The 27,785-nt window shown below is 40.7% G+C and overlaps 1 protein-coding gene across 1 annotated transcript in view; it reads left to right on the top strand.

Annotated features, from left to right (window-relative positions):
* Window positions 1-27,785, top strand: part of LOC140212011 (dual oxidase 2-like) — a 166,376-nt gene that overhangs the window by 113,875 nt on the left and 24,716 nt on the right. Inside the window, exons 22-29 of the mRNA XM_072282367.1 lie at window positions 1,615-1,725; window positions 5,854-6,032; window positions 12,148-12,378; window positions 16,784-16,883; window positions 18,523-18,572; window positions 21,538-21,665; window positions 25,498-25,651; window positions 26,680-26,912. Coding sequence (XP_072138468.1) covers window positions 1,615-1,725; window positions 5,854-6,032; window positions 12,148-12,378; window positions 16,784-16,883; window positions 18,523-18,572; window positions 21,538-21,665; window positions 25,498-25,651; window positions 26,680-26,912 — 1,186 coding nt within the window. The remainder of the gene's footprint in view (window positions 1-1,614; window positions 1,726-5,853; window positions 6,033-12,147; window positions 12,379-16,783; window positions 16,884-18,522; window positions 18,573-21,537; window positions 21,666-25,497; window positions 25,652-26,679; window positions 26,913-27,785) is intronic.

Below are 27,785 nucleotides of genomic sequence, written 5' to 3'. Positions count from 1 at the left end.
GGGATCGAACATTTTGTGTACGATACAAGGAGGGGATCTGGAGATCAGCAACTGAAAGGGAGGAGGGAGGAGCGGAGAGGGGATTGGGAACTGGTAGATGCCAAGTGGCTGATAATTCACTGAGCGGCAGCAACCTGGAGTCTAGGATTTAGCTGATTGAGTGAGATGTGTTGAGAGGGAGATCGGAGGGGTGAAGGTAGACATGAGTAGTGAGTGATTGGAAGGCTGACAGTAAGTAACCCAGTTTTGAGCCGAGACCATTCTTCTGTTCTGAAACGGCAACTGTTTATTCATTTCCATAGATGCTGCCTGACTTGCAGAGTTCCTCCAGCATTTTGTGTGTTGCTTTGAATCTATTAAACTTGTTTCACCTGTTCAGTGGTTGACTCAGTTCCTTTTATGTCACTGGACTCAACATCACAATGTTGTCTTTTGGATCTTATCTGCTACTTGTTATGAAGTATGTATCTAGAAATTGAAAGGTATAGTTTTTTAGCTAGCTCATGGTGAGACAGTGGAAAATTAAATGGAAGAATGCATGCCATGTAAGCAATATTTGATATGACTGCTTGACAAAGAAAATCAATAATTTAGTACACAAAGCATAATTGTTGGTTGGTTATCAGGACTCCGATTACAGAAATATCTGAATTCAAGCACTAACCCATGACTGGAACCTTTAATCTAGGCTAAACAGTCAGTGCACTAGCAAGGTAACTGCACCAGCAGGCTATAAGACATTAATAGGATTCATTTGAGCACAGATGTTAAAAATTTCTGTGATGTTATGTGTCCTTAGGGATATTGAGTTTTTCACCAACAATAAAATGCATAAACTAATCATTCATCTTGTTTGGTGTTTTTTTAATCTTGCCGTTCTAAATATGGCTGCATATTTCCCTGCATGACTATAATTATGTATTCATCATATGCAATGCACTTTTGAATGTTTGAATCATAGAGTCGTAGAGCACAACAGCACAGAAACCAGACCTTCAGCCCATCTATTTCATAGCAAAGTATTATGCTGCCTAGTCCCATCACCTGCATCCCAGACTATAAACCTCCATACCCCTCTCATTCATGTACCTATCTAAACTTCACTCAAATGTTGAAATCAAACCTGCATCTACCACTTCCGCTGCCAGATTGTTCCACATTATCACCACCCACTGAGCGAAGTTCACCTCATGTTCCCCTTAAACGTTTCACCTTTCACCCTCAACCTTTGACCTCTAGTTCTAGTCTCACCCAACCTTAGAGGAAAAAGCCAGCTTGCACTTACCCTGTACCACTCATAATTTTGTCTACGTCTGAACATAGAAAATATTGAGAACAGAACTGCACAGGAACAGGCCCTTTGGTCTATGATGTCATGCTGAACTGATTAACTAGTAATGTAAAAGGTGTTGCATAAATGTAAATTTGTTCAATTACTTGTGCAAATGTCTTTTGCCTGACATGTTCTTGTCTTTCGCCTGACATGTTCTTGTCTTTCTTTGTAAATCTGTTCAGCTTCTTTTGACAGCAACTGGAAAATTTGTGTCAGGATGGGATCCAGGTTTTCTAAGCATCCCTGAGACCTCATGAATATCATCCTTTGATGTTTTCCAGCAAGGCAGAATCCACCGAAAGCAACCAGATAGAGACCAACCACCAGGAGGAAATGAACGCCCCAAGCCACGAGGGCTTTGTAATGGACCTGCGGAAACGGTTTCGCAAAAAGTATGACATGTCTTAATTATATAACGCAGTAACGGGAGAATGTTGTTGAAATTAGATATTGACTTTAGCTTGTAACATCTTTGCATAAGAAATCAGCCCGTGGATCAGTGTACAATTAACCTGAAAACTACACTGCAGTTTTTTATTGTTTTAATTGTTTCCCTGCAAAATGATTATTTCCTTCAAAAGGCGATGCCCCAAAAAGGTGACATCCATTATTAAGGACCCCTATCACACAGGGTGTGGCGCGTGGCCAAGTGGTTAGGGCATTGGGCTCATGATCTGAAGGTCGTAGGTTCGAGTCTCGGCCAAGGCAGTGTTTTGTGTCTTTGAGCAAGGCACTTAGCCACACACTGCTCCAGTCCACCCGGGTGAAAATGGGTACCGGCAAATGCTGGGGGTTAACCTCGCGATAGACTGGCGTCCTATCCAGTGGGCGGGGGGAGTCTCATACTCTCAGTCGCTTCACGCCACAGAAACCGGCATAAGCACCGGCCTGATGGGCCACAAGGCTCGAGACAGACTTTAACTTTAACCATCACACAGGACATGCCCTCTTCTCATTGATACCATCAAAGAGAAGGTACAGGAGCCTGAAGACACACATTCAATGTTTTAGGAACAGTTTCTTCCCCTCTGCCATCAGATTTCTCAATGGACAATAAACCCATGAACACTACCTCAGTAGCTTCATCCTCTCTTTTTGCACTTTTTTTCTTTTTATATATATTTATTGTAATTTATAGTATTTATTATTATGTATTGCAATGTACTACAGCCACAAAACAAAAAAAAACATGACATATACCAGTGATATTAAACCTGATTGTGATTCTGAAATGAGGTCACATTTACAATTAGCTATGATATCTAGGCACCAAACTTTGTATATCTTTAAACCCCTTGAAACTCAAGTAAATCATGACCATATTTTTCATTTTCTTCTTTCAGGGGGCATTATACTGAACGGTAACATTCTAGTGTGTGTATTAGTAGTGATTAATTAACTGGTAATGAAAACATGAGTCTTGTTTCCTCTAGTTCAGTTACAACAGTTGGATGGAAGGTGGAAATAGAGGAAACCATTCCTACTCCAAAGTTCTGACAGAGTATGATCATAAAATTAAACAAAATTAAAGCTGTCAATCTATAAACATGAGGACATAAAAACAGCAGATGCTGGAAAGTGGAGCAACAGACCATCTGTGGGAAGAAATCAAAAAGTCAGTCAGTATCTGTGGAGGCAATGAAATGGTTGATGTTTTGGGTCAAGACCTGATGCACGGTCTTGGCCTGAAACATATATCATTTTTTTCACTCCACAGGTTTTGCCTGATCCATTGAGTTCCTCATGCAGTCTGTTTATTAAGCATTTTGAACAGTTTTCCATGTACAATGATAATAGGAATCCTGAGCATCTTTACAAATTAGATGATGGGCCTGTGGAGTTTACATTACCAAGATAAAATATTGTTTAGCATGGCTGTCAAGAGATCTTGGAGTTAGTCAAAAGTCAGGTATGGACATTTTGAAAGTCTGAACAAGATCAATGGACTGAATGGCCTTCGGTTGCTGACATTTACTATATTACTTCATGGCTGAGAGGTTAAAACTGAGATAGATTTCCTAATTTTTGCCCAAACATCTCCATCCAGAGTATGCTAACAAGGTGTAGCCTCTTATCTAGGCTTAGGTCAAGGAGAACTGCAGATACATTTCCTGTTGCACGTTGACGCAGGTCTAAGTTGTACATCAACTTGCAAAGTTATAAAGTGCTTCTGAGTGTTACGTACCCCGTAACTGGGTTGCCAAACCAGCAGAAATGGATCACTCAGTTGGAGTCTGGATTACTAGAACTAAGAAAGTTTTATTAAAGAAACAAGCAACACAGTAATCGAAAGGATAATAAATGCAACAGTTCAGCAATGATAAACACACATGTGCACAGAATTAAGATAACAGCATCAATCAAGCTCTATCGTTGTCTAGGGGTAAATGACCAAATTTCAAAGTGACACAAAAGTTCAGTCCAATTTAGTTCAGTTTGCAGTAATCGTTGCCATGGCGATGGACAACGTGGGGGGAGAGAGAGAGAGAACGGGAACAACTGATCATTCAGACACGGCTTCCACTCACAGACCGGCGATATGGCTCACAAGCAGCTTTCCGGGCGGGTCCTTGGTGATGTCACCTGAGGTCACCGACTGTGACCCCTCCTCCAGATGCAGTCGATCCTCTGCAGTGAACCCAGCACCCAAGCGAGGGTGGACACACACCGGGTTCCCGCTGATCGTACCTTTCCACCCTGTGCGTTGTCCGGTACTTCCCACCGCCTCGTGAGAGGCGCACCGCTTCCAGGGTCTCGTTACCTCGGGTGTCGTGTGTGTCCTGCCTTAGCGAACCTGTCCCTTTTTATCCCCCTGCTGGGGTATCGCCTGTCCATCACTTCAGACAGTTCAGGGTTCAAAGGGGGAGCCGCTCCAGACAGCACTCTCTACCGTCCCTTCATTACACATCTCCAGATCGCCTGTCCATCACTTCAAACAGTTCAGGGTTCAAAGGGGGAGCCGATCTTGGCAATACCCAGACTGATGGCTCCTTCATTAACACCTCCACATGCTGCTTCATGTTCCTTATCTCTCCTTCCCCCTGAGGACAGGTGGCAGACCAACTGCTGATGTCACTGATGCTAACCCAGGCCAGCAAACATCTTAATTTTATGTGTATTCTCGTCACATGAGATTGACAGATTTAGGCCATTGAAGGGCAGAATTGCTTTAGTGAAAAGCCCTAAAGGGAAGTTTGTATCTGGTAAACCTTTAGGTTCCTGGTATGAAAGACTATGGTGGGTTCTTGCACATCAGTGTAAGTCAATGGAGAAGCATTCTCTCCATTGAGTGGAGGAGGTTAAGAGGGGATATGATTGGGGTATACAAACGTTTGAGGGGTATTGACAGGGTAGACTGTAAGAGACTTTTCCCCACATCAGCGGGCGTAGGTTTTGGGTAAGGGGGAAAAAGGTTTAGAGGGTATATGAAAGGAACCTGTACCACCCAAAGAATGGTAAGTACCTGGAATCCTCTGCGAGTGAGAGAATGGTTGAAACTGGGTTCCTGACAACAGTTAAGAAGTGTCTGGATAAGCACTTCACATGCTTAGGCATAGAGAGCATCCAAGGTAGTCACTCGCTGTTACACTGCACAGCTCACTGACTCTGATGCTTTTCTGTAGTAGGCTGTAACACTGCCCTCACCAAATCCAGCTCCTCCACCAAGGAGCAGCTCGCTGATGGGATGGATCTGCTGTACTTGAGTTTCGTAACAGCTGGAATTGTCTTATGATTGTAAAATAAAAAGTTTACAAAAAACTAAATCACCTTTGGTTGGCCCCCGAGAGGCCAGTGCAACCAAACATTCCGCTATCTTACCGGACGTTGAAGTTATCGAGGCACCAATATAACATACCATCTCACTGCATCACCTGCCATAGTTTTAATTTCTGGTAGTAATGTAAACAGAGCCTTTCATTCAAAGTCATCTTATGTGGTCATACTGAATTACACTATTAGACCCTCACTACCAAAGTCAGGTGCACATGCCATTTAATATTTTTTAAAGATTATATTATGATAAACATAGAATTTTTTGAATTATTTTATTGAATGCATGCTTAACTTAAGACAGGTAATACATTATTTTCAGACATTTACTGTAATAAACTTGATAAGCTGTGACTCAGTTGGTAGAACCCTTGTCCGCTGAGTTTAGAAAATTATGTGTGCCTTGACAGAGTTTAAAAGTGTTATCACTGAGATTACAGATATTCCACCATTTTACTACTAAGCTATTAAACTAAGACGTCTCTTGATTTCTGAAGTGGATGTAACAGATTTATGGCTGTAATTCAAGTGAGACCAGAAGAGTTACCCTATCCAATAGTTATCTCTTGGATTAGCTGTTCACACTATTTATGAAAGTTTGCTATGTGAAAGTTGTTTTCTTTGTGTGACTACCTCATTTACTGCACTTCAAGTATATTTACTGGACTTTGTAACTTGCAGTTATGAAAGGCAATACATACCATATTTTTATTCAATTGGCATCAATTATTTTACTATTTTTGTTTCAGATCTTCCCAACCACCTAACAAAATCTTTGCAGAGGCTAAACGGGACAAGTATACCAAGAACAAATTTCAACAGAAAATTAACGAATGTATTCAGTATGTTCAGAACCATCAACGCCAGATTTTTTGTGTCATAATCTTCTATGGTATTACAGCCGGTGTCTTTGTTGAGCGTGCCTATTGTAAGTACTACATTCTAGCTGCATAGTACAGTAAGAACAGCAATAAGTCTTTTAGTTCTTCAGGCCTTTTCCACCACTCAGTGAGATCATAGCTGATCGGTACCTAATTCCATTTGCCATTTTGATTCCCTGTCCCTCCCTACATGTCCTTCACCAACAAATAGCTTATCAAAAATATGACCTTGCCCCTTTCTCTCAGCTTTTTTTGGTGAGGAATTGGTTCCAGATTTTCAATGAATCATTACTGTGATGCAAGAGTTCATTCTGCTATGAAGTCCATGCCATTATTGCTGTTTATCTGAAGTACTCTATACATGGTAGCACAACGGTTAGTGTGACACTATTACAACATCACGTTCGGAGTTCAATTGCAAAATTCTCTGTGAGGAGTCTGTATGTCCTCCACGTGGAATGCATGGGTTTCCTCCAGGTGCTCTGGTTTCCTCCACAATCGAAATACGTGCCGGTTAGTAGGTTAATTGGTCATTGTAAATTGTCCCATGATCAGGCTAGAATTAAATTGAGGGTTGCTGGGCTGTGTGGATTGAAGGGCCGGAAGGGCCTATTCCATGCTGTATCTTGTAATAAAAATAAATTACCTCTGAACAGCCAAGCTCCAAAGCAACAGGCAATCTGAAGGAAGAACTTAGTAGGTCAGGCAACATCTGTGGGAGGAGGGAGAGATAAGCCTTTGAACCTACTTTAAAATCAATCTAACCCTTCTCTCCCAAATATCACTCTATTTTTTTCTTTCATCGAAGTGCTTATCTAAGAGTCCCTTAAATTTCCCCATTATATCTGCCTCTACCAATACCCCCAGGATGGTGTTTCACCACTTTCTGTTATCAAAAACCCACTTCTGAAATTCCCTATACTTTCCTCCAATCACCTTAAAATTATTCCCATCCACGTTAGCTATTGCCACCCTAGGAAAAAGGTGCTGGCTTTCCACTCTATCTATATTTTCTTTTCATCTTATACACCTCTATCAAGTCACCTCTCATTGCCCTTCACTCCAAAGGGAATAGCCCTAACTTGCACACCCTTTCCTCATAAGACATATTCTTTAATTCAGGCAGCATTCAGGTAAATCTCCTCTGCACTCTCGCAGAAGCTTCCATATCCTTCCTATAAAGAGGCGACCAGAACTAAACACATAATCCAACTATGGTCTAACCAGAGTATTATAGAGCTGCAACATTACCTGAAGGTGATTGAACTCAATTCCCCGACTAATGAAGGCCAACACACCATACGCTTTCTTAACCACCTTATCAACTTGCACAGCAACTTTGAAGGATTTATGGATATGGACCCCAAGATCTTTCTACTTCTCTACACTGATAAGAATCCTGTCATTAACCCTGTACTCTGCCTTTATGTTCGACCTTCCAAAGAATATCAATTTGCACTTTTGCAGATTGAAATCAATCTGTCACTTCTTCCCCCAGTTCTGCATCCTGTCAATGTCCCATTGTAGCCTATTACTACCTTCTACACTTACATAACATCACCAATTTTTGTGCTATCTGCAAATTTATTAACCCACCCTTCCACTTCCTCATCTAAGTAATTTATAAAATTTACAAAGAGCAGTGGTCCCAGAACTAACCATTGTGAAACAGCAATGGTCAGCAACTTGTAGGTAGGATATAATCCATCTGCTACCACCTTCTGTTTTCTGTACACAAGTCAATTCTGAATCCACATAGCCAAGTTCCCTGAATCTCAATCCTACTGACCTTCTGTATGACCCTAACAGAGGGAACCCTGTTGAATGCCTTTACTAAAATCCAAATACACCGCATCCACTGCTCTGCCTTCGTCAATTTGTTTTGTCACTTCCTCAAAGAATTCCATCAAGCTCATAAGACATGACCTGCCCCTTGCAAAGCCATGCTGACTATTCCTAATCAGACTATGCTTGTCCAAATTCTTGTAAATCCTGCTTATAAGAATCCTCTCCAATAGTTTGCCCATCCCTGACATAAGAGTCACTGGCCTATAACTCCCAAGATTATCCTTATTGCCTTTCTTGAACAAAGGAATAACATTTTACACCCTCCAATCTTCTAGTACCACTCCTGTGGCTAGTAGTAATGCAAAGATCATTACCAAAGGCTCAGCAATCTCTTCCCTTAGTAACCTGGGGTATATCCTGTCAAGCCCAGGGACTTACCTATCCTAATAGTTTCCAATCAATGCCACTTCTCCATTTCCTTTACCTCCCTCTCTGTCTTTTTTAAAACATCTAAACCCTGAAACATCCGGCATTCATTCCCGCCCTTGTGACAGCCAAGTCTCTGTAATGGCCATAACATCATAGTCCCATGCTCTACGTTCATCATCCTTGTTCCTGATACTTCTCGTATTAAAATAGACTCATTTCAACTTATCCAACTGACTGCAGTTATGCCCTATCTATTGCCTGTCTTTCCTCGCAGCCTTTCCACACAAATCAAATCAAGTTAAATTATCATTCAAGCCATATATAGATACAGCTGAACAAGACAGCGTTCCTCTGGGGCCAAGGTACAAACCATTTAAAACAAGGAATGACATTCAAAATAACGAGTAACATAATTCAAAATAATGATCAAAGAAGCATATTCACTCAAAAAAAGAACATAGTCCAAGACCCTGAGCAAATGTCCAGCAATTGATGAAACAGTTTCCTGGCAATGTGCAGACAAAGTAATCCAGCAAGTCACTCAAACATGGGAGGGCAGCAATGACAGGACAGGCCTGGCCCGAGCTGAGTGCAGATGCCATGCTGTAATGCTTCAATGCTTCCGCGTTTCCTCTCCCTGGTCCGCAGTGGCAGGCAAGCCCAAGGCTTGAGACCTAGTCCTCGCTACAACTGAGTCTACACAGCTCCCATGTCATCTGTCCCTCCACCAGACAAAGGTATCAGGCTTGGGGCAACTTACATTATCATTGTCCAAAAGAGTCTTGCTATTGGAAGTGAAATGCCCGAGACAATCTCCCATGGTTATACTGCACCAACTTTGATGCTTCTGAGTAGCGGGCAGCAACATGGTCTGCAGCCAGGTCAGCTCCTTCATACCCAAACTGGCTCCTCCAACATTCCGGCAAGCTCCCCTGATATCCCGACGGGCTCCTCCGATATCCCAACCAACTCCATTCCTGATATCCTGACTGGCTCCTTCTCCAACATCTCAGCTTTGACATCACAGCCAGCTCCATCACCGACATCAGTCCAGCTTCTCCAGCTAAACATTCCAAAATTCTAAGTATCTATGCAGAATACAACCTGCGATTCATCTTCCCACAGACAGCCATAAAACAAAGAAACACCATGAACCTGTTGAAAGAAAACATCAAACAGCCAATGCAGAAAAAAAGAACAAATTGTGCTAACAGCAAAAAAATGAGTCAAAACACAGAATATAAGACATCAAAATACAAAGTCACTGAAACAGTCCAGGAATGTTCAGTTTTGTTCAGCCCAACTGATCACTGTGTTGTTCGTTGCATCTACCTTTACGCCCGCTGCTCCATCCTCTGACCTATCACTCTGGTTCCCATCCTCCTGCCAAACTAGTTTAAACTCTCCCTAATAGCAGTAGCAAACCTGCCCACATAGACCACACAAGTTCAGGTATAACCCATCCTTTTTGAACAGGTCATACCTTTCCCAAAAGATCCCAATCTGAAGCCCTGTCTCCTGCATCAGTTCTTCAGCCACTTATTCATCTACCATATGACCCTTTTCTTATCCCCACTGCAGGGATTCTTATCTTTGAGGTCCTGCTTTTGAGCTTCCTACCAAATTACCAATATTCTCACTTCAAGACCACATTTCTATTCTCATCGATCTGAACTGAGACCACAGCCCTCCATACCTATCCCACCCAAATACCTCTTCCGGATCGACAAAATCTCCTGTCTGTTCCCCTAACTATTAAATCCACTATCATCACTGCTCTCTTCTGCTCCCCCCTTCCCATCTAAGCCACAGAGCCAGACACAGTGCTCAGAACTGTTGATGTTTTGGGTTGAAACCCTGCATCACGACTGAGAGCTTAGCCTGGCATTAATTTTATCTGAGGAAATAGTTTCTACTTACCATATCAAATTCTTATATTTATCTTTAATAGTACAACTGTCTACAGCAGGAGCTCCCAACCTGGGGTCTATGGACCCCTTGCTTAATGGTGTTGGTCCATGGCATAAAGAAGGTTGGGAACCCCTGGTCTAAGAGGAACACAACTTTGTTCTATTTAGAATCAGAGTCATAGAACACTACAGCACAGAAACAGGTCTTTTAGCCCATCTAGTCCGTGTCAAACTATTATTCTGCTAGCTTCATCGATCTGAACTGAGCCCACAGCCATACCCATACCATCCAAATATCTCTTAAATATTGAAATTGAACCCACATCCACTACTTCTGGTAGGTCATTTCACACTCTTACCACTCTCTGAGTGAAGAAGTTCATTTCAACTTTCACCCTTAACCTATGACCTCTCATTCCAGTCTCACCCAACTTCGGTGGAAAATCCCTGCTTGCATTTACCCTATCTATACCCCTCATAATTTTGTATACCTCTATCAAATCTCCCCTTATTTTTATACACTCGAGGGAATAAAGTCTTAACCTTTTCAAACTTTCCCTATAACTCAGGTCCTCAAGTCCTAGCAACATCATTGTAAATTTTCTCTGCACTCTTTCAATCGTATTGACATCTTTCCTGTAGTAAGTGACCAGAACTGTACACAATACTCTAAATTAGGGCTCACTAATGTTTTATACAATTTCAACATAACATCCTATCTCCTGGACTCAATACTTTGATTTATGAAGGCCAATGTGCCAAAAGCTTTCTTTACGACCCTTACCTATCTCTGATGCCATTTTCATGATCTCATGAGTTTGGTGGGGCCGGAGTTTGTTTCCCCTAGACTAATGCAGCCAAGGAAACCAGGGTGTTTCACAAGGAACATCATTTATCATAACTTCATATATTAATGAAAATATATCACTGTGAATCACCGAGTCCATTCCTGAGATGCTTTGTCCAGAGTTGAATGAGTTATTTTCAACTGCAGATTTAGTTATCACATGTACATTGAAACATAGAGTGAAATGTGTCGCCACATATTCCAGCACCAACGTAGCATGCCCACAATGTTCAACACAAGCAGCAGCAACGACAGAACTAAGCAAGCCTTTTTCCAACCCTCAAACCCATCCATCCACCCACTCCCACACATAGACAGGCCTCCTCTGGGCTTTCAGTGTACTTTACATGTGTCTGCTAAATTGTGTCTTATACAGCTAATGGATTAGTTGAGATAAAGATATGATTAGGGGTGTTTTAATTGCTACACCTATTGATAAATGTAACAGTTGAATGGCTTTATCAAACTTTGTTTCTACCTGATCTGCTAATTCCAGGATTCTCATAAACTACTGTATGAATTTTATTTCCCTGTTGGTAAGTAGGTGTGATAATTTGAAAAACAAAACAACTGCTAGTAATCTAAAATAAAAACAAACTGCTATAAGATAGTCAGCAGGATAGGTAGAATCTGTGGGAAGATAAACAGCTAATTTTTCAGATCAAAGACTCTTGTCAGTACTGGGAAAGAAACAAAAGAGATTTTTAAGAAGTTGAGAGGGTGGGGGAGTGCAATGTCTCTAACAGGGTGACCATGGGAGTAAAATGTAAAGAAGGCAACTGGCCAATGAGTGAATGGGAGCAGTTAGAGTGAGAATAGACACAAAAATGTGGGAGTTGTGAAATGCAGAGCAGGAAGATGTACCCGGCAGGTCAGGCTGGCCATGACCTCCAGTTACAGACAAAAAAAAGAGAAAAAGTAAAACAGCATGTATGGATGACTAATACAGACAAAGAAATCAAGTTATCTGACATTGTAGAGCTCAGAGGGTTGCAATATGCCCATATAGAGATAAAGTGTTGTTACTCTTTGGATAAGTCATCACACTGCACAGACATGGGCATCTTAGCCCACCATATTCATGCTAATCATTAATATTAATCCTATTTACCTGCACATACATATGTTGGACTCTCTTGAATAAGTTCATTGTTTGCCTAGACTGATAAGCTCCTGCTTTCTCTTCAGACTATGCTGTTTTAAGGGAGCACTCTGGAGTACCTCAAACCACAAGAGCTGGCCTCATCATTGCCCGTGGATCAGCAGCTGCAGTCTCCTTCATGTACTCGTACCTCCTGCTTACTATGTGCCGCAATCTCATCACGGTGCTGCGCGAAACCTTCCTCAACCGCTACATCCCCTTTGATTCAGCTGTTGACTTTCATCGTTGGGTTGCAATGTCAGCTATCTTCTTCTCAAGTACGTACAATGCTATGCACACCACTTAGAACCATAAGTCATGGGAGCAGAATTAGGCTCTTCAGCCCTTCAGATCTACTCGATCATGGCTGATTTATTTTTCCTCTCAACCCCATTAATCTGCCTTTTCCCTATAATATTTGACACCCTTACTAATCAAGAACTTATCGACCTCTATTTAGATATAAGAAATGACCTGGCCTCTGCAGCCATCTGTGGCAATGAATTCTACAGATTCACCACTCAATTAATGCTGACAGCATTCCTTCTCATCTGTCTTAAATAGGTGACTCCTTTTGAAACTCTGCCACCTAATTCTAGATATCCATCTAGAGGAAGTCATCCTGTTGTATCAGCTATCATAAAATTGCCCTATGAATGAGATCCAAACCTTCATCCCTGGCTGATGCTGTAAGCTGATCCGAGATCAGGTAGAAGGATTGCTAAATTTTGTTCAGTATCTGTGATTTGGAAGGTCAAAGCCTCCAAGATTCCACTTCCTAGTTATTAATCAGTGATTTTCTGCAAAAAGGGAGGCACTGGGATCAGATGTAATCATTCTATCTGAATTGAAAAACTTATACAGAGCAGATGCCATTCTTCCATGCCATCTTCTCGCAGTTACCATCGGGTGGGAGGTACTGAACCCTGAAATCTTGTCCCACCAGGTAAAGGAACAGCTACTTCCTTTCAGCCATTCAATTCCTGAACCACCCTACAGAACCTTAATTACTACCTTTTATTACAACACTATGGCCATTTTGGCCATGAAAATGGACTGTTTCTTTTGTTTATGTCGTGGGTTTCCTTGTAAAAATTGGCTATAATTAATGTTTTTCTTGTGACTTTTGTGTATCTAATGCTATGAACATGTAATGTTGCTGCAAGTAAGATTTTTCACTGCGCATGTGCATACATGTGCATATTACAATAAATGTGACTTTGACTTTGAACAGTAATTAAAATATCTTAAAATTTACCCATCAAATTATATTCCTTTTGCCAAACAATTAGCCAAACTAGAAACTACAAAGAGAGACTGAAAAGTTCAAATACATAGAACATAGAACAGTACACCACAGTACAGACCCTTTGGACACAAAATTGTGCCAGTCTTTAAAACTACTACAAGAGTAATCTAGCTCTTCCCTTCCACATAGCCCTCTCACATAGACCTCCATTTTTCTATCATTCATATGCCTATCTAAGAATCTGTTAAATGTCTCTAATGTATCTGCCTCTGTTCCATGTACCCACCTTTCTCTCTGTTTAAAAAAAAATTACTTCTGACACCCCACTAAAATCAACTAAATATTATTTCCTCTCATATTAGCCATTTCTGCCCTGGGAAAATGGTGCTGGTTGTCCACTCTATCTATGTCTTTTATCATCCTTTACATCTCTATTAAGTCTCCTGTCATCCTCCTTTGCTCCAAAAAGAAAAGCCCTAGTTCACTCAACCTATCCTCATGGTGGTCTCTAATTCAGGCAGCATACTGGTAAATGTCCTCTGGACTGTTCTAAAGTTTCCATGCTCTTCTTATAATGAGCTGACCAGAATTGAGCACAATAATCTAAGAGTGGTAACATTACCTTGTGGTTTTAAACTCAATCTCACAACTAATGAAGTGAAATGTATGCGGGATGGTTTTTTGAACCAACATGTCGAGGAACCAACTAGAGAGCAGGCTATTCTGGACTGGGTTTTGAGCAATGAGGAAGGGTTAATTAGCAATCTTGTCGTGAGAGGCCCCTTGGGTAAGAGTGACCATAATATGGTGGAATTCTTCATTAAGATGGAGAGTGACGTAGTTAATTCAGAAACAAAGGTTCTGAACTTAAAGAGGGGTAACTTTGAAGGTATGAAACGTGAATTAGCTAAGATAGACTGGCAAATGACACTTAAAGGATTGATGGTGGATATGCAATGGCAAGCATTTAAAGGTTGCATGGATGAACTACAACAATTGTTCATCCCAGTTTGGCAAAAGAATAAATCAAGGAAGGTAGTGCACCCGTGGCTGACAAGAGAAATTAGGGATAGTATCAATTCCAAAGAAGAAGCATACAAATTAGCCAGAGAAAGTGGCTCACCTGAGGACTGGGAGAAATTCAGAGTTCAGCAGAGGAGAACAAAGGGCTTAATTAGGAAGGGGAAAAAAGATTATGAGAGAAAACTGGCAGGGAACATAAAAACTGACTGTAAAAGCTTTTATAGATATGTAAAAAGGAAAAGACTGGTAAAGACAAATGTAGGTCCCCTACAGACAGAAACAGGTGAGTTGATTATGGGGAGCAAGGACATGGCAGACCAATTGAATAATTACTTTGGTTCTGTCTTCACTAAGGAGGACATAAATAATCTTCCAGAAATAGTAGGGGACAGAGGGTCCAGTGAGATGGAGGAACTGAGCGAAATACATGTTAGTAGGGAAGTGGTGTTAGGTAAATTGAAGGGATTGAAGGCAGATAAATCCCCAGGGCCAGATGGTCTGCATCCTAGAGTGCTTAAGGAAGTAGCCCAAGAAATAGTGGACGCATTAGTGATAATTTTTCAAAACTCGTTAGATTCTGGACTAGTTCCTGAGGATTGGAGGGTGGCTAATGTAACCCCACTTTTTAAAAAAGGAGGGAGGGAGAAACCGGGTTAGCCTAACGTCGGTGGTGGGGAAACTGCTGGAGTCAGTTATCAAAGATGTGATAACAGCACATTTGGAAAGCGGTGAAATGATCGGACAAAGTCAGCATGGATTTGTGAAAGGAAAATCATGTCTGATGAATCTCATAGAATTTTTTGAGGATGTAACTAGTAGAGTGGATAGGGGAGAACCAGTGGATGTGGTATATTTGGATTTTCAAAAGGCTTTTGACAAGGTCCCACACAGGAGATTAGTGTGCAAACTTAAAGCACACGGTATTGGGGGTAAGGTATTGATGTGGATGGAGAATTGGTTAGCAGACAGGAAGCAAAGAGTGGGAATAAACAGGACCTTTTCAGAATGGCAGGCGGTGACTAGTGGGGTACCGCAAGGCTCAGTGCTGGGACCCCAGTTGTTTACAATATATATTAATGACTTGGATGAGGGAATTAAATGCAGCATCTCCAAGTTTGCGGATGACACGAAGCTGGGTGGCAGTGTTAGCTGTGAGGAGGATGCTAAGAGGATGCAGAGTGACTTGGATAGGTTGGGTGAGTGGGCAAATTCATGGCAGATGCAATTTAATGTGGATAAATGTGAAGTTATCCACTTTGGTGGCAAAAATAGGAAAACAGATTATTATCTGAATGGTGGCCGATTAGAAAAAGGGGAGGTGCAACGAGACCTGGGTGTCATTATACACCAGTCATTGAAAGTGGGCATGCAGGTACAGCAGGCGGTGAAAAAGGCAAATGGTATGCTGGCATTTATAGTGAGAGGATTCGAGTACAGGAGCAGGGAGGTACTACTGCAGTTGTACAAGGCCTTGGTGAGACCACACCTGGAGTATTGTGTGCAGTTTTGGTCCCCTAATCTGAGGAAAGACATCCTTGCCATAGAGGGAGTACAAAGAAGGTTCACCGGATTGATTCCTGGGATGGCAGGACTTTCATATGAAGAAAGACTGGATGAACTGGGCTTGTACTCGTTGGAATTTAGAAGATTGAGGGGGGATCTGATTGAAACGTATAAAATCCTAAAGGGATTGGACAGGCTAGATGCAGGAAGATTGTTCCCGATGTTGGGGAAGTCCAGAACAAGGGGTCACAGTTTGAGGATAAAGGGGAAGCCTTTTAGGACCGAGATTAGGAAAAGCTTCTTCACACAGAGAGTGGTGAATCTGTGGAATTCTCTGCCACAGGAAACAGTTGAGGCCAGTTCATTGGCTATCCTTTAGAGGGAGTTAGATATGGCCCTTGTGGCTACGGGGATCAGGGGGTATGGAGGGAAGGCTGGGGCGGGGTTCTGAGTTGGATGATCAGCCATGATCATAATAAATGGCGGTGCAGGCTCGAAGGGCCGAATGGCCAACTCCTGCACCTATTTTCTATGTTTCTATGAAAACAACCACATGCCTTCTTAACCACCCTATCATCTGACAGTAGGGCTCATCTGGGATTTGAACTAGGGATCTCTCGCACATCATCCCTAACATTACCTTAAGCGAGAATCATATCCCTAGACCTATAGCCAATGCTAATTACTGACGGTCTTAAATAGATAAGTTATCAAGAGATATATACTTAACTGAATAAGTTCCTTGGGTAGTTAAAACCATTGAGCAGGAGAATCTGACTGTTTTAAATTTGAACTTAGATCAATGATGAGAGACAAATATCTGATCAATTATTTTATACAGTGACTGCTGGTTGGGTTTATGCAAGTCAGAAGTACCTACAATGTACTTATTTAACTATATTTTGCAGTACTCCACAGTGCAGCTCATGCGGTCAATATCTACTCATTTTCTGCTAACCCACTCAGTGTTCTTGCCTGCCTGTTCCCTGAAGCAATTTACGATGATGGGTAAGTTTAATTAAAATAAATCAGAAAAATTACAATTTACGGTACTTTGCATCCCTCAAAATCTCAGGACAAAACATATACTTCATACATATGTTGTATAGCTGTCATACATAAGTAAAAAAATCGACTTAAGTATTAGTTTTGATCCTTTGAACAAGAGGAGAAGGAATAATCTAGAACTAAGCCAATTGGTCATTGAACATCTGAATAAGGTCCAGTATTGGTTGTTCCAATTTTGATCACTTTCGCTATTCACCTTGACTCTCTTGTAATTCAAATGCTTGTCAGTTTCTCCCTTTAATATATGCAATGATCTGTCTTGCCAACTCTCAGGGGGAAAATATTCCAGAGGTTTTCATCCCCATGAGAGGAGACATTCCTTCTCATCTTCTCATCCCTATTTTAAGTAGATGATCCCTTATTCTGAAACCATGCCTTTTATTTCTAGCTCCTCAGCTAGGGAGAATATCGTCTTAATATCTGAGTCCCCTTCAGAATCTTACCTATTTCAATAATATCTCCTCTCAACCTTCTGAACTCTGGTGTATATGGCCCTACCTACACAATCTTTCTTCATAGGTCACCCCTTCATCTCAGGGGATCATGAATCTCCTTTGCATCATATCCAATACTATATTATTCCGTAAATGCAGAGACCAAAATTGTATATATATAGTATTCCACATGCTGTCTCATCAACACCTTATAAATTTGCATCAAATCTTCCCTACTTTTATGCTCCACATTCTTTACAATAACACCAGCATTAATCTTGCTATTTACTTGTCATACTTGCAGCTAACTTTTTGTGTTTTATGTACCAGAGCCCTGATATCTTTTGTTCTAAAATATTTTGCAATCTCACTCCATGTACATAATAATTTTCTTTTTCAGTCTTCCTTGCATACTTGGAAACCTCACATTTTCTTCTGCATGTGAACTTTTTAGCCACAATTATTCTTTCTACATCTTTTTTCATGCTCTCTGTGTCCTCTTCTAACTTGTTCATCATCTACCTTTGTCTCTTCATCTAAGTCATTACAATAGGTTGTGAAGAGTTGAAGAATCAGCACTGATCCCCTGTGGCAACCCCTTGGTTACTGATTACCAATCTAAAAATTATCCTTTTACCTTCATTATCCATTTTCTTTTACCTGGCCAATCCCATTGAGATGTCAATACATTACAACTAAATGTATGTGGTGGTATGTAACTTTTTATGAAGCACCTTATCAAATGCCTTCTGGAAATTCAAACATGGTAAATCTGCTACTTCTCTTTATCTACCTGTTACTTCTTAAAAGAACTACAGCAAATTAGTCAAACAGTTCTCCTTTCATAAAACCACATGGATAATCATATGATTATCTGAATAGAATGAGTCACAACATTTTCAAAATTATTCATAGTTTCTTGCTTTCTGGCTTCTTTCTTGAATGGTGGTGTTACATTCATGATTTTCCAAATGCATTAAGGGAGCAGAAGAGGTTGACCAGGATGCTGACCAAGTTGGAGAACATTGCTATAAGAAGTTCCAATCTTGGGTTGTTTTCTGTGACAGTGCAGAATGTGTTGCACTGTTGTAACTCATGATGCCTTGCTGCATATTATAACTTACCATGTTGCCTTTCTCCTGCAGGTCTGAACTGCCCCTGAAGTATTATTGGTGGTTCTTTCAGAACATTACAGGTACCCACATTCTCATAAGACTAAATCTTACAAAGAAATATTTGCACACATAATAGAAAGCTTACAATACCATGAATGTGTCCTCTGTTGTGAAATATGAGACATGGTTATGTGTATTTGTCAAACTGCAACTTTGGAGTAAAGTTGCAAAAAGCAAAAAAAACACATTTCTGAAATTTCAGTTCAACACAATCCTTAATACATGGTGTGTTCAGCATGCACAACATTGCATATGGACTCCTCTAAGATGTGGGCAGAAATGGTGCAAAGCCAATTTGGAACAAGACTGAAAGGGCCTGATAATCTAAGTTGCACAATACTCAAAATGACCCACAGACAAAGTAACCATTCATATATATTAATTATGTCTCAGCTAATATTCACTCATCTTGTCTGCACGAGCTGGTAGCCTAATAAAAAAGGCAGATGTCCTATGCTAGTCGAAGCACTGAGTTCAAGAGATAGGAAGTTATGTTGCAGCTTTATAAAGCTCTTATTAGGCCACACTTGGAGTACTGTGTGCAATTTTGATCACTCCATCAAGGAAAGGATGTGGAGATGTAGAGAGCAGAACAGGTTGTCCAGGATGTTGCCTGAATTAGAGAACATGTGCTATAACGAGAGATTACAATCTTAGTTGTTTTCTTTGTAGTGACCGAGGCTGATAGGAAATTTTATTAAGGTTTATAAGGTTATGGGAGGCATAGATAAAGTAGACAGCCAATATCTTTCCCCCAGGGTTGAAATATATAATACCAGAAAGTTTGCATTTAAGGTGAAAGGGGGTTAAGTTTAAAATGGAGTTATTTTATACAGAGAGTGGTGGGTGACTGGAATACACTGCCAGGGGTGATGGCAGAGGCAAATTTGATAGAGGATTGAAGAGGCTCTTAGATAGGAATGTGCCGAGAATGGAGGGATATGGACATCGTATTTGTAGAAGGAATTAATTAATTAGGCATTTAATTACTTGTGTATAGCATCATTGGCTAAAGTGCCCGTTCCTGTGTTGTATTGTTCTATATGCACACATTTATTACATTTCATAAAAGCTGATTATTTGGTGGCAGGCTGAAGATATGTCTCTACCTAAGGCACCTCTTCTGATAGCCTGTAGCTTACCCTAGGTAAGGTGTAGCACCTGCTTAGCCCCCGATTAGGGTGATATGAAGCCATGGGTGCAGGCAGTGGATGGTAGTATGAGCAGCTAGTGCATATCACAGGTCCTGGTTATACAACCACTGACACCAGGCAGACAATCTCTAAGGCATATTAATAATGAATGAGGTCACCTGTCTTGTGAAGACACTGCCCAGAAGAAGGTAATGACAAACCACTTCCGTAGAAAAATTTGACAAGAACGATCATGGTCATGGGAAAACCATGATCACCCATATCATACATCATGGTCCACAACAAACAGACCAGTAAAAATCTCACACTCATGTCAGAATCCTTTGAGATCTTCTTGAAAACTGACTTGACTCCTCTAACTATGGGGAGCATCACAGCCGGACCTATCTTGGTCATTTCCGTCTCCACAAGATGAACTTTCTATCTGTTAACCGTGCAGCAATTGGGAATGCAAATTCGTAGTGATTTTTTGTTTCTGCATCAAACTCAGGAATACACACATGAATCATGGCTGCTTCTGTTTGATCTATGCCAACACAAACCAAGAGTTTTTTTAAATTAAAATATGAGATGTGGGCATCCTGAGGAACACCTGACTCTTTAGAAGATGCTTGTGAGCTATTTTTTTTAATGCTGCTGCTTGTGTGTTGATAGTGATTTTACAGAGAGTTTGGTAGGCCAATGCTACTCATGAAAGAGTAGCAATATATTTCTAAGTATAGTTTGTGATTTGGAAAAAAATGTTGCATATATTTTTCAGTTGTTTACTTCCCTTGTGTTCCAAGGGCATGGGGGTCTTGAAGAAGCATTATTGAGTGACTGAGTTTTACATTGTTGGTCACATACACCCTGTTGGTGGAGAGATTGAATCCTTAGTGTGATAGGTGGGATGTTAGTCAGGCAGGATCCTATGCCTTGAGGGTAGAAAGGCATAGGATTATAGAGAACAGAAACAGGCCCTCCAACTCAATTGGTCCATACCGACTAAGATGTCTCATCTAAGTTAATGCTATTTGCCAATGTTTGGTCCATAATCTTCTACATGTTTCCAATTCATGTACCTGTACAGCTGTCTTTTAAAAATTGTTATTATGCCTGCCTCAACCACTTCTTCTAGCAGCTTGTTTCATATACGCATGTGTAACAGAAGTTGTCTCTCAAGTTCCTCTCAAACCCTTCACCCCTCCCCCTAAACCTATGTTCTCCAGTCCTTGGTTCTCCAATTCTGAGAAAAGGACAGTGCATTCACCCTATTGTTGAGGTTGTTAAGTATTTTTTTAACTGGACTCAGCTAGCCACGTGGAAATAATCTTGCTTACTCCTGGCCTACGCCATATGAATGACAGAAAGACTTCGAGAGATTAAGAGGTGATTTGCACATCACAAAATTCCCAGCCTTTAAAGCTGCTACCTTCGAGCCTTCTACATCTGTGCATGAAAGGAATTAATTTTACTATATTAGTATCAGATACCTTAAGTGAAACTTCAGAATCACATAAAATCCATGAAAATTATTTCTCATTTTTATATCTCTTCTTGTGTGAAATGCAAAATCTGTGGTGACTGGAATTGAAATGGTCTCCTACTCACTGAATATGAAATTTAACTTGTAGCCATACAGCTAGGATGGGCAGTGTAGATCTCACTATGATAGCTTTATGAGTTCCATCGTTTTAACTGCACTGAGTCCATGTTTCTGTTGAATTAAACCATTAAGTCAACTGATTTATGAAAAATATTGTTGGAAACCCTAGATTTGCTAAACTATGCATTGTGAAGAATCTACCAGATGGACCTTTAATGACTATCAATATTTTGTTTTCTTTTCCAGGAATGACTGGGGTTCTTCTTCTTTTCGTCTTTTCTTTACTGCACATCTTTGCCTTGCATTATTTCCGACGCATTAGCTTTCGAGCATTCTGGGTGTCACACCATCTCTATATTGTGATATACATCTTGGTAAGGACAATTTTCTTTTAAATCGCAAGGAATTTTCAAACCAAACCAAAGTTTAATTTAGATACCCAAACTAAATTAATTTGAGGTGATTGAGCAGACAACAGTGAACTTAGTTTGGAGACCATTCCTGCATGCACTGTATGTAGACTGTGGAACTAGATAACCAACCAGATGTAAACACAAGAGACTGCAGATGCAGGAAATCAGGAGGAGCACACAAGATGATAGAGAAATTCAGTGGTCAGACAGTAGTCTGGGGGGAAATCAAGTGTATGGGGTCTTTCTTTTTTTTATGTTAAATTTAAAATGGCTTCTTTGTTATGTTATACTGGGAAATGCTTCTTTGTTATGTTAAATGCTGAGAAAGTCTCTAGCTAGACATTTACTTGGGTTATTATAGATAGCAGGGTGCTATTAGCCAATGGGTGGTCATGTATCGTTTTGTTTTCGGATGATAATGCTGTATCATATGACTGGGGACAGGGTTTTGGTGGGGAGTTGGAGGAGAGGTGGGGAGTTGGAGGAGAGACGGGGAGGACGGCAGACGTGCGGAATGGCTCCGGTCGATCACTTCGGGTGGTCCCGAGCCATGAGTCGACAGGATTCTGGTGGTCGTCGGGAATCGATTGAGCTCCAACGGTTGCGTGCGAAGAACTTGGACTTTGAAAAGTCTTGGTGCCTTTTTTCATTACTCCCTTTTCTGTATCGAATTTATATTAATGTCATAGAATTAGTAATATCTATAAAGTGTACTTGGTAAAACGTACTGGGTGTGCTGGCTGATGATTGATGTTTGGGATTGATTCGGGCAGCAACCGACTCCATGGGAAGCGTTGAGGCAGGTGCTGGGTGGAATTTCCCCTAGACATATACGAGCCAATATAACTGAGCGTTACACAAGGTTTTGGGCTGGGACTCATTTTCCTCTGTATGTGCTACCTGACCTACTGAGTTCCTCCAGCAACTTGTGTATTGAACCAACTAGATGTAGCAAGTTCAATAAGACTGGTCATTTCAAAGTCAATAAGTACTGCAAAATTATCATTGAACAACATGATCCATTAAAGCATTTCAAGGAAACATACTTCTCACTTCTATCACCCTAACATTACATGCCTTTGGAAATAGTCATCTAAGAATCAGAATCAGAGACAGGTTTATCATGATTTAACTAGTTCCCCTCCACCATCACCTTCTCCTGTCTGGTGCAACTAGTCCTCACTCATCAATTTCTCTTTCATCTCCTTCCACTTACTCCAAAACCATGATGTAGCTATGGGCACCTGCATGAGCTCCAGCTATGTTTGCCTTTTCGTTGGCTATGTGGACGAGTCCACGCTCCAATGTTGACTATTCATCAACAGGTCTAGGTTAGGTAACTCACTATGCACTTCTTAATTAATCAAGGCTCCACTTTACTGTCTCTGCACAAACAATAGCGTAATAATGTTGACTCCAAGCCAATAAATTAAAACATGAATTCTACTGTTCACTCTGTACCGATGCACACTCAGATCACTTCTCCAATTTATAATACTGATATAGAGATCTCTCATTGGCCAGATGATTTATCATTTCTCTCCCAGCCCCTGACATGGTGGTTCTCCCTTGCGATAGTTAGTCTCCGGAATTCCCGCCCCTTTGCATTTCAAGCTCCTAACTCATATAGTCTTCCTTATCAGTTCAGATGTTGCGCTTCAATCGTGTACACTCGAGGCCATCTGACGGACCTGGATCAGATTCCCATTTGATGTAATTCAAGGGCTACGCAACTTTCTGTTTTAGGTGGCTTCTTTTGTTCTGTTGGACTCTGGTGCAAACCAACTTAACTGGGTCATCAAGATATTGGACCAAGATAATGAGATTACTTCTGCAAACCTGCCATTGTACACAATACAAAGCTTATCTGAGAATGATTTCAGGTATAGCAGATCAATAACAGAAACTTCTTGTGTCCACATTCAATTGCTCTGATTCAGTTATCTCAGAGCAAGAATCAGTTCATCAAACAGTTCACAAAATGGAAGTTACAGAGCAGCTTCACAAAATAGCAGCCTCCATTCCTTGAAGCACCTGGCAAGAACAAAGACAATTTTGTCTACTTCCACTGTCCTTGATTCATTTGAGTTTGATGTTTTCTTCCATCTTTTAATTCCTTCATGGCCAACATCAAATCTTCCCCTGGTCACACACCCCAACTCTTTCTGCACTGCACTGAAGACTGCATTGGTGCCACTTCATGTACCCATGCTGATCTTGTCAAATTCATCAATTTTGCCTCCACCTTTCACCCTGCCCTCAAATTCACTTGATCCGTTTCTGACCCCTCTCTCCCTTTCTCAATCTCCCTGTCTCCAGCTCTGGAGACAGACTATCTACTGATATCTTTTATAAAACTAATGACTCTAACAGCTATCATGACTATACGCTTCCCAGATGGTCACTTGTATGCCATTCTCTTTTCTCAGTTCCGCTGTCCCTGCCATATCTGTTCCCAGCATGAGGCTTTTCTTTCCAAAACATTAGAAATACTCTCCATCTTCAAAGAAAAGGGTTTCCTTTCCTCTATCAGTACTGCCGCCCTAACCCACATCTAATCTATTTCCCAGACATTTGCCCTCATTCCTTCTTCCTGCCACCTTAACAGGGATAGAGTTTCTCTTGTCGTTATGTACCACCCTATGAGCATCCACATCCAGCATGTCATTCTCTGCAATTTTCACCATCTTCAATGGGATCCTACTATCAAACTACTTTAACTCCTGCCTGCCAATCTCCACTTTCCACAGGGATTGCTCTCACTGTAAATTTCCTTGTCTATTCGTCCCTCCCCACTGATCTCCCTCCTGGCACTTATGCCTGCAAGTGGGACTAGTGCTACACGTACCCATTCACCTCCCTCGCCACAATTTAGATCCTCAAACAGTCATTCCAGGTGAGGCAACACCTCACTATGAATCTGTTGGGTCATCTACAGTATCTGGTGCTCCCAGTGCAGCGTCCTTTACATCAGTGAGACCCAATGTAGATTGGGGGACCACTTTGTTGAGCAACTTCACTCCATCTGCAAAAAAACAGAATTTCCCAGTGGCCAACCATTTTAATTCCAATCCCCATTCCCATTCCAACACTTCATCCATGGCCTATTCTATTGATATGAGGCCACTATCAGGTTGGATGAGTAACACCTCATATTCAATCTGGGTAGCTTCCCAACCTGACACCCTGAACATCGATTCTTCTGATTTCTGGTAATTTGGCACCTCTCCCCCCCTCTCCGTTTCCATTTCCCATTATGTGTCCCTTCTTACACTTTTTCTTTTCTACACCTGTCCATAACCTCCCTCTGGTGCATCCACTCTCCTCTCCTATCAGATTCCTTCTTCTTCAGCCATTTACCATTTACCTTCTCCAACAATCACCTCCCAGCTTCTCACTTCATCTTCCCCTTCCAAAGAAACATATCTGTCCTTTTATTGTCCCGCATGTAACTTTTCCCCAACATTACATGATCAGCTTAGCTACCTTTGCAAACAATTAGATCTAAAGATCACAATAAAAGTAAACACCTTCACTTCCTCTGGCTCTGGCCTGGGAAAGAAAGTGGTCTTACTGCTGATGCTAATTCTAAGAAGAATTAAAAAAAAAAGTAAGTCAGAAATTTATTGGAGGAGTGCCACATTTGTCTTCTAATTTCATGGCACAAGTTGAATGTTATAGTCTGATTGTGCTTGGCTTGAAGATAATAGCTTTAACATTCAGAACTTGAACAATGCCACTATTTAACTTGATTTAATATGTCAACCTTGTCACTTTTGTCTTTTTGATACAGATAATCTTACATGGTAGTGCTGCTTTGCTTCAGCCTCAGAGATTCCACATCTACTTTATCGTCCCCACTCTGTTCTTTGTTGGAGACAAATTTGTCAGCTACAGCAGGAAGAAAATTGAGATAGCTGTTGTGAGAGCACAACTTCTGCCTTCAGGTATGTCGAAAATCTCTGAGTTGTTGACACTGCAAGAACTGGCAATTCCATACAGTCCTCTTCATTGATTTTCTTTATTTTAACATAAACTGTATTTTTTAAGCTCACCTAAGGTGAATGTGAAGCAACCCATGTTTTTGTGGACAATTGAGTTCTCATACATGCTAACCAATACTATTTCTTTAAGTATCAAGAACAAATTAGGTAGCTATTGCTATATACTGTACCTGCCTGGACAACACATCGGGGATTTATTTGCCTAAAAAGCCATATGAAATGCAAAACTTTCTACTCTGAGGTTTCCATAACAATTTTTCAAACACATAGAGTAGCAAGAGGGTTACCACCCGGTGAATGTATAGAGGAGAAAGAACCAGTGAATGCACTTGACTGATGCATTCATATGGCCATTGAGTTGACAGTGGCATTTGGAAAACACACTTTACGTTCTGGGAAATATAAAACTGTTGGCAGTAGCATTTAATCTATCTGGCTGACAGGAAACTATTGGAATCAGATGCAGTGGTGGTTTTATACCCAACTATGTTTACTGTGTCCTGAAGAGGGGAATGAGGGAAATATTAGGAGGGATATAAAACTGGAGTTTCACCTGATCCCTTGGAAATCCTTGGTTTATCGGTCAAGACAAGTATGGGTTTTTCCTTGATTCTGAGGACTTGCCTCACGGCAGAGTAGAAGATATTCATGCTAGGTAATGAAAATGTTGCCGTGGCAGAGCTCAGTATCCAACATTCCCTGCTCAAGTAAACCACATTTAGCTACAGAGCGAACATCCTTGTAGAATGTCAAAAGAAAATTCCCAGTTTTATATTTCCCACTTTGTTCACACTGGATGTGATTGGCACTAAGTGTGCCTTTGACCTGTATGCCTTATTTAATGGAATTTGGATGAGATATTTCATTACATTTTACTAAATACTGAATTGAGCAAGTTGACATTTGTTCTTCCAGCTTAAAATGTGATTTTTTTGAGAAAACCATCCAAAATTTAAACATTATTTTTGTAGGTGTTACTAACCTTGAATTTAAACGACCCAGAGATTTTGACTACATGTCTGGACAGTGGGTACGTATTGCAAACCTTCTCTTGGGAACAAATGAGTACCATCCCTTCACCCTGACTTCAGCTCCTCATGAAAGCACCCTTAGCCTTCACATCCGGGCTGTTGGACCATGGACAATGCGCTTACGGGAAATATACTCTCCTGAAAATATAGCAAACATTGGTTATTACCCAAAGGTAAGAAAACTATTTTAGTTGTCTTTGAGTTCTATTTTGAATGTACAGCATACAAAGTCAAATATTTTCAGTATGTTATTTCACAAAACAAGGAAGTCTCCATAAGATCAAAAGTTTGTTATTTCTGACCATTGCTCATTCGGTTTAATGTTGGCTTGGCCTCACTGTTAACATTTTAATTTGTGAAAGTTATGTGAACAAACACCAATTAGAAAACTTTGTTTAGGTAAACTTGACAGTCACTCCAGTGTACAGTAATGTTGAATGCATGATTTCTGCAATTACTGTCTTTCACAGAAGACATTATACTAAATGATCCATCTACTTGTTCAAGTCAGATCTACAAGATTGCATAACACTACTGAAAGAACAAAGAGAGTCAAAGAATCATACAACAAAAAGAAGACGCTTTGACCCAACTTTTCCATGCCCATTTAAACTAGTCCCATTTTTCTGTATTTGACTCAAATCCCTCTAAACCTTTCCTATCTATGAACCTGGCAGCAAGGTAGTGTAGTGGTTAGTGTAACACTATCACTGTACCAACGAACTGGGCTCAATTTGATTGCTGTCTGTAGGGAGTTTGTATGTTCTCCCCACAACCATGTGGGTTTCTTCTAGATGGTATGGTTTCCTCCCATACTTCAAGGATATGTGGATTAGGGTTATTAAGTTGTGGGCTTTTTAGTTTAGCGTCAGAAGCATGGTGACACTTGTGGGTTGCCTCCAGCACATCTACGGAGTGTGTTGGTCATTGACACAAACAATATTGTTTGTTTTCACTGTTCTTTTGTACATGTGATTTATAAACCTAAACTTCAATCTTTAAATTTCTTTTCAATGATGTATCATAATTTTGGATTGTGGTTCTTT

The sequence above is a fragment of the Mobula birostris genome, chromosome 18, assembly GCF_030028105.1.
Source record: "Mobula birostris isolate sMobBir1 chromosome 18, sMobBir1.hap1, whole genome shotgun sequence".
NCBI classification, from domain to species: Eukaryota; Metazoa; Chordata; class Chondrichthyes; order Myliobatiformes; family Myliobatidae; genus Mobula; species Mobula birostris.
This window is presented reverse-complemented; position numbering and strand designations above follow the sequence as displayed.